Source organism: Tetrao urogallus (assembly GCF_951394365.1).
Source record: "Tetrao urogallus genome assembly, chromosome: 6".
Classification (NCBI taxonomy): domain Eukaryota; kingdom Metazoa; phylum Chordata; class Aves; order Galliformes; family Phasianidae; genus Tetrao; species Tetrao urogallus.
In genome coordinates, this window is record NC_136819.1 from 35,341,262 (window position 1) to 35,358,434 (window position 17,173).

General features: G+C 36.7%; 1 protein-coding gene across 6 annotated transcripts in view; it reads left to right on the forward strand.

Moving 5' to 3' along the window:
* The window catches only part of NPAS3 (neuronal PAS domain protein 3), a gene marked incomplete at both ends in the record, with an annotated part of 595,119 nt that overhangs the window by 73,626 nt on the left and 504,320 nt on the right, over positions 1 to 17,173 (forward strand). The window contains one exon of one of the 6 annotated variants that reach the window (XM_079537679.1): positions 2,512 to 2,601. The exons of the other annotated variants lie outside the window; for them this stretch is intronic. Within the exon in view, the coding sequence (XP_079393805.1) occupies positions 2,512 to 2,601 (90 nt within the window). The remainder of the gene's footprint in view (positions 1 to 2,511; positions 2,602 to 17,173) is intronic. 6 annotated transcript variants of the gene reach the window in all.

Consider the following 17,173-nt stretch of genomic DNA (forward strand, 5'->3'; position numbering starts at 1 on the left):
CTGGATTTAAGAAGCAGGGTTACCTACAGCAGGCTACCCAGGACCGTATCAAGATTGCTTTTCTCTGTCTCCATGAGTGAAGATTCCCCAGTCCCTCTGGGCAATCTGTTCCAGTGCTCAGTCACCCTCGCGATGAAGAAGTTGATGCTCACTTGGAACCTAGTGTTTCTCAATTTGTGCCTCTCGTTTCCATAGGGGAGAGGGGGGGAAGAGCAAGGGCTCCTAGCTTGGCATATCAGATACTTTTTTAGAACTTATTTCTACGCATGGATGCTCAAACCCACATCTTTGATGTTCCAAAAAAATGCCACAAGTACTTCAGGGTAAAGGTTTTTTTTGATTTAATCATATTCTACTCCTCTTGCTTAACTATTGCAGTAGTATTAATAATCAGTATTACTATTTGTGGTTCATTTGACCAGACAACTGGTGGAAGAAAGAGTACAATCCTAAAGCCCTGTGATGAGGGCACTCATCTGGGAATGATTGTGATTCATATGCAGTCCTTGCAAAAGATAATTCTGACAGACTTCTAATATAACAGGTTCTCACTGCCTCAGTCTTTTTGAACCAATGAATCCTTATTTATTTATTTGTTTTTAGGTAGTACTGTTTTAACAGAAGTCAATATGAACCTTGTTTCAAAACAGTTATTACTATGGAGCCTGTGGTATTCTTTCTAGCTGTGGAGGAATGCATGTTTGAACCTCCACTGAGAGGCAAGGGTGAGATTGGCTCTTCCATGTCTTTGCTGAGGCTTTAGATATCCAGCTCTGTATACGTACAGGTACCCATTATAGCCTTGGTTGGAAAAAAAAAAAAAAAAAAGGAAAAAAAAAAAAAAAAAAAAAAGAAAAGAAAGGACTGGAGAGATAAGCATTATGGATGGAGCAGGGGTTAGCTACTGTGATTGTGTGCTGAAAATTTTAAGGCTTGAATTCTCTTAGATGTAGGCATTTCTGGGTGACCTGAAGTGGGGTGTTTGAGGTGTTTGCATTTCTTTTTCTCTAGCTTGCACAGCTTTCTATGGATAGTGCTTGTATTGTCAATCCCATTTTGGGATACTCAACTTTCCTCATACGCTGTGTATGCACATCTTATTTAAAAGCCTTGACTATCACAGTTATTCTCTGGTGATGACTTTATGGGAGAATTCAACAATACCCTGATCTGGAGAAGGTTTAGGCAGTATCTTCTCCACATTGCTGTCTTCTCCCTTCTGCAAGGGGGTCCCAGTGAAAGAAAATCAGGCACATGTACCAAAACCAGTGCTGAGGAGTGCTCATGCAGGGTCTGTAACTGATGTTCAGTCAGAACCCAGGGGACCAGGACTGTGGAGATATTAAGAGGTGTACTCTTGCTGTGTTAGTGCAAGTTTATCACGGATGTCCCTCAGTTTCTAGAGCAGATAATTTTCCACTTTATTGCAAAGCTCCTTGCTGGAGTATTATACTATTTTTTTTTTCTCCTCATGCCCCCTTAATCAAATCACTGTTAAAACACATGTGATTTTAAAAAACAAAACTAGTTCAGAGAAATGTAGACTTGTTAGTTATAAAAGCATATACTGACAAGAATATTTATTTAAAATATATTTTCAGTCTAAAATTCAACATTTGAAAAATATGTGAACTTCACAATTTTATGCCCTAGCTTGCTTAACTGCTATTATATTAAAAGAGACAAGCATATTAATTTGTGAGAGGTAAAAATAAGCATATAAAACATGTTTATATCCCAGAGAAGAGGGGAAGGGAAAAAAAAAAAAAAAAAAGGAAATTGGTGTGTACTGTTTTGTGTGCAATTCCCAAGTATATTTTAGAAATAACTTTGAATTTTTATAGCCAAATTATATTTTCTACTAGGAGGGAGTTGGGGACGGATGAATAATAGAATGACTGACAAATCTTTTAGGGACTGATTTTACAAGATGCTGCGCACCTCCTGATTGCTGCCAATCACTTCCATTTTTTTCAGTTGATCCGAGAACATATGGCATTATTCAGATGGTGCTGAGCACCTTCAGTCACAGTCCTCATAATGCCACAACATCCTCAACATCCTCATACTCTGCTAATGTGTGAATTGCTGCTGATGTTTTAAATTGGAGGGTTATTTGATCTTTGTCTGGATAAACTCCTAGCTGATATAAATGGACGTCTTGCCTGAGGATTTACTGCAATAGTAAACAATAAATAATCAATTTTATAAGTACCATATTTTACGCAAACTATGTAAAGGATCAGTTTGGTTCATAAAATTCTTTACCACTTTTATTTCGTGGGGGGAAAAAATACTGTTCTTGTGAAGAACTGAAGTTCAGTTTACTCTCAGTGCAAATTTCTAAAAGTGGAACCTCTGGATGTTATGTGCACAAGGCAGTTGATTTAAAGAGATCAGAAAGATGTTTAAAAATATATATAAATCAATTTCAACATACTGATTGTGCTGCATTACAGTTACCTGTAGAGAATCTCTAGTCATGTCTATCTGTTTTTGATGCCTCTACAGAATAACTGTCCAGCATCCTCTGCCCAACCAATCTGAATGTAGGAAAATCTACAGATATGACGGAATCTACTGTGAATCTACCTACCAGAAGTATGTTGAAATCTGTGTGAGTCTTGCCTCTAGCTCGTGCATTTAGTGCTCGTGCTCTCCCGCTATTCACAAATTATACGTTGAAACCTTATACCTCTGCTTACACGTAAACTTTCTAAAGCAGGGACAGAAATATGTTGCTTAATTCTTTGGGATTGTGTTCTAAAAGCTAAAAAGCAAATAAAAGACCCTATGACTTTGCTAAATCTCTTAGGTATGCTTTTGTACAGTGCAATAAATAAAAATGTATACACTAGAAAATCTAGGCAAAATGTATTGCACAGGTGGTTCACATCTTAGGGATTTGAAAGGTGTGTTATGTATAAATTAGCTGTCACTTTTTTTCAGTCGTGTAATGGAATGATGAGCTGTAATTTGCATAATCCTTTAAGAAGTCAAATTATACTGTCATGTAGCAGACTTAACATGCTAGCTAGGATTTCTTAGCTTTGCAGCTAATTAGTATGTACCTTACAGGACAGTTAAATTGAAGTTGAGTCCTCTTGCTTTGCAGTCACTTGCCTTTGTCCATCGCCCTAACAGAGCCTGCTTTTGTGTGCAACTGAAGGTTGTTACCAGTGCTTCTGACAAAAGTGCTGCTGCTGTGGGCAGGCAACTGTAACATGGTTAACTTATGTTACTGCTGCAATCTATCAGTAAAGTTCTATTTTATTGTAGTAAGCATTTAATAATGCATTTTTAAATAGAATTCAAAGGTATATATTTGACAGCTATATTATAGATGATTTTGTGTTAATATATTGCAAAGGCATTATGAACTTTCTGCAGTCTTGCTGGATTTTCAAACTGCTTTTTATCATTTAGCATTTATTTTTCATATTCCAATTTTATTTTCTGTATCAGTATTATTGCTGTCTCGTGTATAAGAGATGTCATTTAAAAAAAAAAAATCCTTAGCTTCTAAACATCAGTTGTACTTATGCTGGAACAAAATATTTCTTGGGCAAGGCTGTCATTATATTTTTCAGTCATATTCTTTCATCCATTCTTCTTATTCCATAACTTGTTGCTTGTTTTTGGTGATTTTTTTTTTTAAATGAGTTTTTAAGTAATAGCTATCACCATATAAAAAAATAACTGGTAGTTTTGAGTAGATGAAAATTATCATTTTGGTTTACAGAATTAAGAAGAAAAGAGAAATCTAGATTTATCATTATAATTCTAGCATTACTTTAACTTGGTGATTGAAAATAGAAATCTGGCCATTGGCTTGGCTTTAAAACAACAAAAAAACCCTGTGAGTAGCTACTTTTGATCTGAGGTATTATTTACAATTTGTATTTATTGATATGTATTTCTTCTACTTTTTGTTGGTTTTTCTATCTCACTCTGCCAGTAATCAGCATACAGGCTGATTTAAGCATTTTAGATCTGGTGTGATTGTAAATGCCAGCATAGAACTTTTGTGGCTTTAATTCTCTTGTAACATCACTAATCATGAAAATATATTCCTTTGTTTAAGTGTTTAAAGCATATTTGTTGTGCACTGTCTCAGTTTTTAGAGTAACTTCAAGATTTTGAAACTTTGTGGAAATAAGAGAAAATTGGCACAGTTTCTTATGAATGCTAAATATGCTGATGCTGATTATCTTAATGTTTGAAATGAAATAGACTTAACAGTCAGTATAGTCAAAACAGCTATCAGTGCTGACCAAAAATAAGATGGTAGAAGTTCAATTACAAGTAGGTACACAGTTGTACAGGCAAATTTGGCCAAGAAAAAAGGCCAAAAATCAGGTGATGAATCAGCGTTATAATTGACATCTGTATTATCATTACTTGCGTTACGTTACATTACGAAATTGCTTACGTTATGAATTGGTTGAAGTTTTATTTCCAAGTCCACTTGTAGAAAGCAGATTGGTTCTGAAAACTAATGCCTGTCTTCCAATAGCAGAGAGTGGGTTTTTTGGTTAGTGAAATATTCCCTTGGTGGTACTTCAGTGCTATTTAAGTTCTCTCAAGCATTCTTTCTATCTTCCTCCCGATGGATGTTTTTGGTACTTTACCCCATGGTGATATATTTTCAGTGATATGAGTTTTAAAAACAAGTTGTTAAAAACTTCCCACGAAATTACAACCATAACAAAATCAAGCTGTATTAATGGCATTTTTTGAGACTTAAACTTCTGGATGAACTCTTGCTAATAGATGACTTTACATGAAATAACATGCACATGAACTATGCTGCTGGAGAAGGGACTGCCATTTGGTAGCCATTAGTGATAGCTTCAAACTAGTTGCTTGGGGCACTTAATGGTGGGAAGCACCGCAAGACAGCAGAAGGCTGTGTGGTGTGCAAATCCCCCTAGGGTATCTGGCTGTTGGCACAGGCAACAGCTGGGTTCAGTAGTCATTTAGTGCTCCATTGCTGTCCATACCAGATTTAGAAACTATAGAATCACGTACCTGACAGAAGTGTAGTCATATCTGTAGTAACTGGTAGTTTGTATTCCTTCATAAATACTTGAAGGTCCTTTTTATATTCTGAAGTTTTTCAGAGTTGAGTTAATTTTCACTTTTCACAATTCAGATACTCTTGCTATGACCATTTACTAGACTTGAGCCTGTGCACTTTGCACATGCTGAGAATATTCAATTTCTAGAAGCTTGTTTTGTTTTTAAGTAGCAGGACTTTATTTATTTATTTTTTTTTCTATGATTGAGGTTCTTCTCCCTGACTTTTTTTCCCCAATTCCATTGAAAATGCCTGTAAACATAATACTTTTCCCACCTGCTCTGAATTTATGCTGAACTATCTACCAATTAAAGGTATTTTGTTATAGCTACTTAGCAACTGAAATTGAGATATTCTTATCCTTTTCATTATAATCTGGTGGGATTATGCCCTGGCCTTCTAACTCAGAAATATTTTTTCAGAAAATAGTTGGTGAAGTATAGAGTTGGACTTGATGATCTTTATAGGGTTCCTTCCAACTTAAGATATTAAGTCAATATCTTTTAATTCTCTTAAAAAAAAAAAAAAAAAAAAAAAAAAAAAAAAAAAAAAAAAAAAAAAAGGAAAAAAAGAGGAGGGAGTTGGTCCAATTATGATATTTTGTCTGTTTTATATATATTAAATATTTTAATAGAAATCACTCTAACCTGTTTATGATCCACATACAATCAAGTCTTATTAATACCGCTAGATATCCCACCCAGAACTCTTTTCCCCCTACTGTCAATCAATTCAGTTGCCATGGGCCTATGCTATTTGAGGTTGCTGGACATGTAAATATGCTTAAGAAAAGATCAAAAGCTTGAAAACAATTGCAGTTTGTTTCTGCATTTGCTAGCGATAATGACCGACACAATGTAATTGTTCTAAAAAGACTTTACTGTTGTACCTTTTGAAGCAAATTGTATGTCTTAAGCTATGGAAGTAAAACCAGAGACATGCTGGTTACTGACTTTCTGTTTGACTGACCATCACTTCCTGAATGCTTTTTTTCTTCTTTTTCCTCCACCTGTCCCCATCGCTGTAGCCAGGAATTTCAAGAGTTCTTTTGTGGAGTCAAACAAAACAAACATTGGAAAGAAATATTTTCTTCTCAATTCTAGTTCACTATAAGCAAGCTACCAAGGCTTTTCCCACTTGCCCAGGTTGAAAATTCTTTCTTTTGTTTGCTCAGACACCTATGTTTTGCACTCTTGTTCACCTTTATGGAGTGTCAAATAGTGAACAAAGCCTGTGTAGAAGATCTCCAGAGATGGCACAGCTCCTGCACATGCTCCAGTTATATTTGTTGCTGAATTACAAGGAATAATGTCTTGTCAACAAAAGTGGTATTTTTTTCTTGCCTGTCTTGGGAGTCTTGGTTGTGTACAAGCAGTGGATATCTCAGTTATTTCTTCCCCTTGAAGTTATTCCTTTCATAAAGTGGTTCTTCACAGTATCATCTGGATTGTGAAGGGGAAACTCAGTTTAATGGCTCTTGTGTGCTATCTCCAAGGGTGGAAGAATAATTTCTTCATTTTTTCCTGCCCATATTAAGCAGACATAAGTTTCATGTCTGTTTTCAGGTGGAGTACAGAGAACAGGAAAGAGTTCTGCAGTAAAGTATTTCTTTTGAAATCAAGAGCATGGAATAAATATGCAAGGAAAACACCTCACTTACTTAAGTCCAGAAATACAGCTATGGCTTTATTAGCTCTTTTTCCCCTCATTTCTCTGCAATGATCATAGAACAGAAGGCTTATTGATTTCAGTGTAAGAAGTGGAGCAGTTTGTCCTGGAAGGTGTAGCTGGTCATATATGCATTACCATACTGAGCCTGTGAATGATCAGAACATCCAGACTTACCAGACTAAAATAAGCTCCCCTTAGACTGTATGATAGCTCAAAAAATATAAATATTTGTACAATGCGAGAAGGAGGCAGAAAGCTAAACCATTCTTGTCTGTCTCTAAGGTTTAAATTAAGGCTTATTTATCAAATGGACAAACAAAAAACAATTGCTTTGCATATCCAAGAAATCTCATGGCCCTGCTTACACATCACAAGAGGTCACAATGGACCAAATAACTCTCCCAGGGTTTCTTGTGATGAAAGATTAAAGGATTTCTTGGGTTGTCAAGGTGGTCTATAATGGTCATCCTACCCTTAGCATGGTGAGAGCAGACAAAGTAGAGGAGAGCTAATAGTTCTGAATGGAGAACTACAACTTTACGGGGTTGGGCTTAAAACCCCCTGCTGGCTCCTCTGCAACTGGTCTTGCTGGTATGGTGATTGGTATGGCACAGAGAAGTTGATCAGGGCTGAGAGATCGCTACCTTTTTACGTCTTTCTATTCCTTAGAGGTAGTGCTGCACATAAATTGACTCAGGCATAAAACTTTTAATTATTCTTGTTTATATGATGTTGGATGGATTGGGCTAGGTTTGAAACAATTCTTTTAGCTGCAGGAAAAAAAAAAAAAGGAGCATATAGGAGAACAAGACTGTCATTCTATCTAATGCTGTAGGACATTAGGGTATATGAGTTACTTCCCCCTTCAGCATGCCATGTATAAGTGTTAATCTAGCAAGGAATTGGTAGGGGACAGTCTTTGAACTCATTCTGAAAAATTTGCTTTTTCATTTCGTCTACCTTTGTAGAAGTAAGAAGATAATGTTTCCTCACTTCACACCTTAATTTTTCTCCTTGCAATCTGAATTTGATGGCTATATTTGAAGAAGCGTCTACATATTTCCTTGCCATAAATTTGACCTAACACTATATTTGTTTGAAAGCTAATAACCCAACTCACTATTTATGGGCATCTGCCAAATAAGCCACAGGTGACAAGCCTATTAATACAAATCTGGCTCTTGTAGCCTCAGATCTCTCTAGCAGATCTTTATCCCTGTTACCATTACCTGTTTCTGCACTCAAAGTATATCTCAAAAAATATGTGTATTTGCATATTATCTGTGCTGAGCTTTCTTGATGTCTTTTGTAGCAAAAAAACAGGATTCTTAAGTTGAATTTAAAACAATGAAAAGTGAGCTAACATCATCTTGCATCTAAGATGTGAGAGTGAGCTTTCTCTGGATAAGAAATGAAATTAGCTGTGCCACTTTAAAGTGATTAATGATCACTGGCTAGCATTAAGTTGAATATCTTATCCTTGGCTGATTGGAGCATTTAAACATTGGAGCACTCAAAAATATAATTTTTCGATAATACAAATGTTATCATACTTGTATTTCTATTATGACATAGATGTTGCACTGGTCTAAATTTTACTCTGAGATTAATGGAAGTTTTCATGAATAGATGATATGTATAAGTGTTACCTAAAAATTTACTTCCATTGAATAATGAAGGGCCACATCATTCAGTTTAACAAAATCCTATTTGGTTCGTAGTTCAATACAAATTTTGAAGATTCATTTAAGCTTTGCAGCATCTGATTTTAATATCTATTCTTGGTTAAATCCCAAAGAGAATTTAGTATTGGTCAATTGATCAATTAGGCAATTACCTTTTGCTGTCTTGCATGCAGTACAACTTTTTGGGTTTTCAGGTCCCATGATGACAACCTTTGAATTCCCTATTAATACATGCTTTTTTGATAGTCTATAGAAATTGTTCATGCATTTCATTTTTATTTCAGATATGAAAGTCTTGATGATTCTTTTTTTTTTTTTCTTTTTTTTTCTTTTTTTTTTTTTAGCCATGCTATCATTTTCAGAAATTGGAAGATCAGTTCAAATTATCAGTGACTGAGTTATTCTTTGCATTCAGCAACGCTTGAATGCATGCTCTTTCAGTACCTCATTGCTTTCCACAAATAAAGAAACATTAATACCTGGAAATTCTGAAATACTGTGTAGGAAAGCAGTGTGCAAGATAAGTCCATTTCATTTACCAGCGATTTATGCATTCATTCAACAACTGAACAAAAAACAGTAATTTTTTTCCCAAGCATAAGGAGCCAAATATCTGCCTTAAAGCTCATATAAAAGTCATGGGTTGCAGCATGGGAGCATTTTAAGTATGCTTTTGAAAGGTAGAATGCCAGTTTTTTATTTGAAAGAGCAATGTAAGATATAAAGACAAACCTGCAACCTTTTTTAGTACAAGGTAAATGCTGATTATAAGAACTTCAGGTACAGAGAAATGCTACTTTTCTTAGATGAAACATATTTACTGTTAGTTATCATTTCTGGTATGTGTTGCTACTTTATTTTATGTTGAATTTTCATCAAATCTGGCAGTAGTAAGTTTAAGAATCCTTTAATACTCGTGACATTCCTCTGTTCTCCCTAGAGAGTATCAAATTGACCTTTTATCCCTGTCTTTGACAGAGGTTTCCACTCTTGTTCTTAGTGAGGCAGTTTCTCTAGAATGTGAACACCTCTTGTACCTGTTTGCAGTCTTTCTGGTTTGAATAGTTGTATCATGTATTAGATGTTCCTCTGTTAAAGCTCAAGGATCACAGATACAAACCAGCGCTATTTTGTTGCCTGCTGTTTGAAACAAAGATTCTCAGTCTCTTGCATGAGTGGTGATTTATACAAGCCTTTCCTGTTGCTGTTTCTTTCTGTGTATATCAAAGGATTGCTTCTACTGCACTAGCTAAGACTTTACACTGTAGGCTAATATTAATTTTGTTACTCATTATCATCCACATGCCCCTTTCTATGTTATTATTTTGCCTTTATCTGGAATCAGTGTTCCTAGTTTCTAGACAGACAGCTTTGTGCTCTACTGTGTTAAAATGCATCTTATTCAGGTGAGCCCAGGCTGCCACGCAATTTGTAGAACTGACAGCTCCTTGGTAGTGACTATTTTATTATCTTTTGTGTCATCTGCAAATTTTACTGGGAAGGATTTTGTTTTCTTTCACATCTCTGATTTATTCTGCACAGGGTACTCTGCAGGGAATAAAGGGCCCAAGGAGCTCTTTCCCTGCATGGAGAACTTGGGGTAGGTCTAATTCATATTTCAGAGCTGCTGGTCATAACGGCTGGGAGCAGATTAGGGCTGCTGGCACTGATGAGCTGCAACCAAACAGGGGCTGTGAGTCATGAGCACTTGCATTACATTCAGGACTATGAGGTGACAGCAGCCTTTCTTTAAAGTAATATAAGGTTTCTTTTGCATAGTAATGCTGTTGAAATACAGAAAGAAAAAAAAAATTCCTTTGGAAATCTGCATGTCTGTAGTGACAACTAATAGTAAAACCTAGTTTTGTTTTCAAAAACAGATTATTTGCAAATGGTTAGCAAATTAAGTGAATGTGTGTCCAAAAAGAAGAGTAAAGGAGTGGCTTCTCGAAAACTGGAAATTCACGTTAGAGATCTTCCTAAACATATTGCTTTTAATTCATTTCCAAGCAATGCTTTTATTTAGAACTAGATCTGCTTCTTAGACAACCAGAAAATTAAACAATGAAATCGTCAAACATAATGATTTATTGTAATCTCAGAGTGTACTGGAAACGAATCTTTTGGTTAATGTTTTATCACTCATTCTTCTCCTGTTCCTTCCCCCACCTCCCGAAAAAGGTTTCATGGAGCAAACTTCAAAATTGTGCTCTCACTTCTTAACAACTGTAACAAAATGAAGCTGGCGATTTAGTAGATATCTGTATCCCTTGCTTCTCTTTAATATTTAAGTTGTTTAGTCACTTATTTATTCTCCCACCCAGCCATAGGAGTACACAATACAAAAGTGATGCAACTCATATTTCACATTCAAATGCAGCAATATAACTAAGTTTTGGACTTATCTGTGGGAAAAACTGTTGACTTATTGCCAAAATTCCTTTTCTTTAAATTGACTATGGATAGTGCTATTTTACTTGTGCTAATTTGCTTTTACTATAAGAGAAATAATGCTCCAGTTAAAATGCAAATATTTAGCAAAGTGTTTATTGCTTCAAACTAGTTTACAGAAAACAAGGCTTGTATTAAATTCTGTAAAACTTTTGTCTGTTTTTGCTTCAGTTCTGGAGCCCCAAACGCAAGAAGGATACGGTGTTGTAGCAGGTCCAGAAGAGTGCCATTAAGATTATCAGAGGGCTGAAGCACCTTCTCTAGGAGGACAGATCTGGGTCTCTTTGGCCTGAAGAAGGGAAAGCTCTGAGCAGACCTCTGTGGTCTTCCAGTACCTGAGGGGGCCTACAGGAAAGCTTGGGAGGGACTTTTCATGAGGGCATGTAGTTACAGGACAAGGGGAAATAGTTTTAAGCTGGAAGAGGGTAGAGTTAGGCTAGATATCAGGATGAAATTCTTTTCTGTGAGGATGGTGAGACAATGGAAAAGGTTGCCCAGCGAGGTTGTGAATGCCTTCTCCCTGTAAGCGTTCAAGGCCAGGGTGGATGGGGCTTTGAGCAACTGGTCTAGAGGGAGGTGTGCCTGCCTGTAGCAGAGGGGCTGGAACTGGATGATCTTAGAGATCCCTTCCAACCCAAACCATTCTTTGATTCATTCTCTATATATTATTATATGTTTTACCTTGAAATTCCATGTTCGTATGCACTGGCATATGTATACACAAATACATGCACCATTTTGAAAACAAAGAAAATACAGTGATGTTAAGGCATAAGATAATGAAAGTGGAAAGCGTATTTCTGTATAAAGCAAGTGCAACAAAAAGATAAAAATTTCTAGTTGTCACCATCTGCAGGCATAAAGCCAGTCTTGTACTGTCAATCACCCCTCCCCTCCCCACCCCAATAAACCAACCACCTAATAAACCACAACAAAAAAACCATATTGCAATACTGTATAATCAGATAATATAACTGAGATTTGCCCTTTATTTATGGAAAATAGGAAATAAATTTCTCAGTTATACCAAGCAAAAAAATCTGATGAACAAGGACGGGGGACACAGACACACAGTCTGTCTCACTTCTAAGCTATTTATTGAGTGTTAAGATACTCACAAAAGAAGGTACCTTTTCCTGTTGTAATTGCATTGGACATTCTCTTACAGTTTCGTAACTGAAGTTGGGTCTGTGCCATGTTTGAGACTGTAGATTGTGACGCAGAGTAGTCTGAGATGCTGTATCGTACCAATTTAATCAGCCTGCACTAGTTAGAGCATGTGTGGTAAACTGGGAATAATTTGTGTGTAAAGTCTTTCCAGCTGCATTTATATGAAAGGTGAAATTCCCTTACCTCTACACAGAAGTAGTTAAATGGACTGCAGGGAACTGAGCAGCAGTTGAACGAATTAATTTCATGTACCTGTCCATAGCTGGCTGTGACACTACAGTGTGGCTCCTCCACAGCTGACTCTCAGCCAGGGCCTTTGCATGTCTTTCTGGAGTTCCTGGGCTGCTGAATTTGTCAGTACTGATCAATTGCCTCCTTGCCTAGAAGTGTTGTGTGTAGCTTTTCACCCCTTGCTAAATTGGAATTACTACTCTATTTGCCTAGGTGTAACTCCAAAGGCCTCACTTAATGCTGGGTGGACTTTGCTGCCTGTTAAGGCCTCTAAGATGGACACAATTGCAGCAGTAGGAGAAGGAGCACTAGCACTGTCCCCTCATACATGTGCTCTTGGAAGATACTGCGTATGCTGCTTCATCTAGAGGTAGAGACTAAGGGAGAGGAGCTGTGGTGCAGTTGGTCACCTGTGTAAGGTGTGACTATTACTGACTAATGAATACCAAAGGTTCTTCAGCTTTTTTTATTTATATATAAATAATCAGTAGCAATAATGTTAAGCAAGCATGTTCGTAAAAGGGATTTGACTCTAAAACCTCAAAAATACTAATTTGCATTTACTGAAATACAAACGATTAAAGGAGAGCATGATGTAATTGATGTAAGGCAGTATATCCTGCAGTCTAAAGGGAAATTCCCTTTTATATTTTCTAAATAATAGTGAGAATCTTGGGAAAAAATAACTTAAAAACTAAGATATATATTTACACAGAATGCATGATACTCATAACTCAATAGAAATCTCATGAGTGCCACCGACTGACCCCAGTTTCTGGCTATCAAGTTTCGTAACCGTCCGTTGCTATAGACCATACCTTTACTTCAGATTTTCTTTGTCCCAACATTGCTGCCATGCTCTACACTTTGAGTCAGATGTTTTACTAAAAAGTTTTCATATTTTCCTAAGTTTGCAAGTCTAATTGAGCAGGTTTTTTTATTCACCGGGGATAGAAAATAAAGAAAAATATTTTGAGGAGAATACTGAATATCTTCGTTCAGAAATTGTATTAAAAATAATAGTCCAAGCTTATAATATATTTTTGTATCCCATTTGGACAAAGCTGTATCAGTAGAAACCTATATAGCATATGCTGTTGTCTTGCACAACTGTTGTTTAACTGATATTGCTTTTTTTGCTAATAAGTGATGATTTTCTCATAGATGTAAAATCAAGCCTTTGCTGATGTAGACCTTTGCGTGCTTTGTCTCAACAGTATGCTATGATTACTGTACTGGTAATGTGTTCCTAACATAGACCTCATCTGGTTTTAGTAATTCATAGAACAGCTTAGGTTGGAAGGGACAACAAGAGTTCCAAACCCCCTGCCACAGACAGGGTTGCCAACTGCTAGATCAAGTTCTAGATCAGAATGTCCAGGGCCCCATCCAACTTGGCCTTAAACACCTTCAGAGAAGGGACATCCACAACTTCTCTGGGCAACCTGCTGCAGCACCTCATCACCCTCTCAGTGAAAAAATTCCCCAACACCTAATCTAAATACTTTCTCCTTTAATTTACAACTGTTTCACCCTTGTCCTATCACTGTGTAAAAGTTGATTTTCCTCATGTTTATAAACTCCCTTTCATTACTGGAGGGCTGTGATGAGGTCTTCCAGCAGTCTTCTCTTTTCCAGGCTGAACAAGCGTGGTTCTTTCAGCCTTATCTTCATACTTCAGCTCTCCAGCCCATTCAGTCATTTTGGCTTCAAATCTCAACAAAGTAAGATTTGTTGTGTAGAATTTGAAGGGACATTCATTGTTCCACAACTTCATCATGAATAATCATTTGGATAGAGAAGCTTGAGCTGAAGTGTATTTAAAAATCAGTCAAATTTTTTTTTTAACAACTTTTTTTTTTAAAATCATTTGAGGCACTCTTGCTGGAGACTTGCACTGAGGGTGAGAAACATTATCTTCTTGCATATTTCATTTTCAGTCTTTGTAGAATACTTCAGATGCTGGGATTTACCTGATTTATTGTGGCAATGCTATTCATGCTAAATCCCACATAGTTGAGCTTCTTTCCATTGATATCTAACGATGTACACAAGATTTTTGAAAAAAATACTGAGCTTTATACTCCTTCAAAAAGCTCTCAACCAAAATCAGACTGTAAAACCTAATGACTGTATCCTAGTCAGGCAGAATGCTTTGCTGCTTGCTTTGAGATCTTCTTGCTTTAGATCTTCTTACTAAGAAGGCAATTTATGGTTATCATAGCAGGAGGCTTTCTTACTTCCAGGGAAAGCAGCATGCTTTTAGAATCACTGCATTGCTGCTTGTTTACTGATGATGGCTAAGTTACATGCTGGACCCGGCATGCCAGACAGAGGCAGTTTTGATTCATATCGCCCTGGGGAGCATCAGGCATGTATCCAAACCATGCATCAACATCAGTAGTAACTGTGGCATTGAAATTACAAGAGAGGCATAGCATCAGATAATTATCCATAAAATAGTACTACTGAATGGCTGTAAAATTCACAGATGGTAGGTTTGTATCTTGCAGGAGCACAGTACCCTGTAACAGGCAAAATCTGTTAAGAAACAGGTCAGGGCAACCTCATTAGATAGCTTTTTCATTGTTACTTTCTTTCCTCTCACCTCCTTCCCAAGTCTACTGGCAAGTTACAGACTTTTGTGATGTGTCAGAAGAGCAATTCAGCCAGCGCAGACCTAGGTTATCACTTAAAGGTTAAACTGAAATCTAAATATTGACATTGTCATTAATTGGAACAAAATACATTTCAAAATACCAACAATTACATGCACATTTCTGACTTCTGTATGCTCCAAATCTATTTTTTTGTTTGTTTGTTAGGATACTTTGTATTCTTGCAGCAATGCCCACATCACAAGCTTTAAGATACCCCAAGTGATGTTGGCCAGAGCAGTGTAGTACTCCTTTTTTTCTCTGTTTCCTTATTATACTCCAGTTACCATTCATTTTGAGTTGAAAACTAGGAATAGCTTTTCTCCCTTAAATTGAGGGAGACTCTTATCTGGAACTTTGAAGAATTCATAAAGATGAATAAATTTTGTATTTCACAGATGTTTAGGTCATTTTATACGGGAATTGGCTGAACCCTTCATGCACTGCCTTTTATGAGGATAAGTATTCCTTTTCTCAGCAGCAGTTTAAGGAGGTGGAGTCCTTCTCCGAGCCTCTTCACCCAAGTGCTTTTTTAGTGGGTAGTTTGTACTGGCCACGTGGCTCTTGCAAGCATGTTAAACACAAGTCTTGGTGTCATGGCTGCAGTATGCTCAAGGTCTTAAGTGGAAGGTTTCTTCCTTCAGTGCAATTCTTATGCATGTTGTTCACTCCTGTCTGTGAAATCTCATGATATATGTGCAGTTATGATGCTTGAAATTAGCATTTTATACTAACACTCTTAAATTTGTGGTCAGGCCTGAAATGGGGAAGTAGGACTCCTCTGCACTAAGAGTTGGTTCTCTGCATGTTTGAAGTGTATTTTCTCTAAAGACATCATAAAAGGCTCATCTGTTTACACATGCATGTTTTATAAGAGGTGATTTTGGGAAATGTATTAAAATTCATGTTGGGATGCAACTCCTGCTGGATTAACATTTGTATATTGTGTATTGTCTTCCATGTGCTTATAAGGACAATTTGTGAAAGTCAAAGTGAATAAATAATTGCTTACAGTTGGTCATCTACTCCTCGTACTTGTACACCCATTACCACATTTGTGACTTCTCAGTCTTTGATTTTTAATGTGTTGGACATTTTTGATTTAAAAAAAAAAAAAAAAGCAATGTATGCAAACGTGAGCCACTTACTGTTGTGTTTAAGTAAAATTTTATGTCTGTGTTAGAATAAAAAACCTAATTCAAGTTGATATGGGTGCTGCATATTGCATGAGGCAGTGAGCTGACATCAAAAACAGAAAATAATTGTATTTTAGACTAATTTTTAGACTAAGTACAGGAAATTTACTGTAAATAGGAAATTACTGTTTTTTTCCCCATTAATACTTCAGTTTTTTATATTGAAAGTCCCTACCACTAAACCATGTTCCTGTTTAGTTATGCCTTATCCCCATAGCTTCCTCTGATGCCAGTTGCACTTGTTGTTACTTACCTGTCTTCCTAGGGCTGGGGGTTATGTTCCTCACAACAGCAGCACATTGCAAAGCAATGGTAGTGCTTAAGTAGATTAGTGTCTGATACTGCTTTTAATGTGTGTATTACCTCCAGCTATATATCTCTTTTTCCCTTACTGGAGGCCTGTATTCAGAAGACCACAGTATGCATTCCAGATGGCTCTGCAGACAACATCTGCCAAGGAAAAACAGGTGAATATAATAAACCAGGGAGGTAATTGGAGATTTATACTGTATAATTTGATTATGGTATCAGATGAAATGGATTCAAAAATATTAGTTAAATTCTGGTATTACAATGTTTATTATATGGTAGTAAACAACCCCCTTAGTAAACAGATTAAAATTTAGGTTGGACATGTACTTGCATATGGATCAAAGAATGTCTGTGATGGAAGGAAGTTCACTGTTTGCAAATCTGTGTAAAGACCTGGTTATTTAAGGTGTTGATATGAGTGGTGGAGGATAATTACCTGACTTCTAGTTTGCTGTAAGTAGCTAATTACATCTGCAGATAGGTAGAGTTGGTCTGTCACATCGCTGTGCATTCATACTCGGGGACACACAAGAACATACAAGAGGAAAAATGAGTAATTCCTCTTGGATTTAGAACAAGAAGGATGCTCAGAACTGTAGGAAAAAAAGAGCACAATCTAAGTCTGAGTCTTCGAGGCTGTAGTGTCAGAAGTACTCAGAATGGACTTGGGAGGGAAGAAGGATTACAGGCTTGTTGAAACAAATGAATCTTGTGCAATGA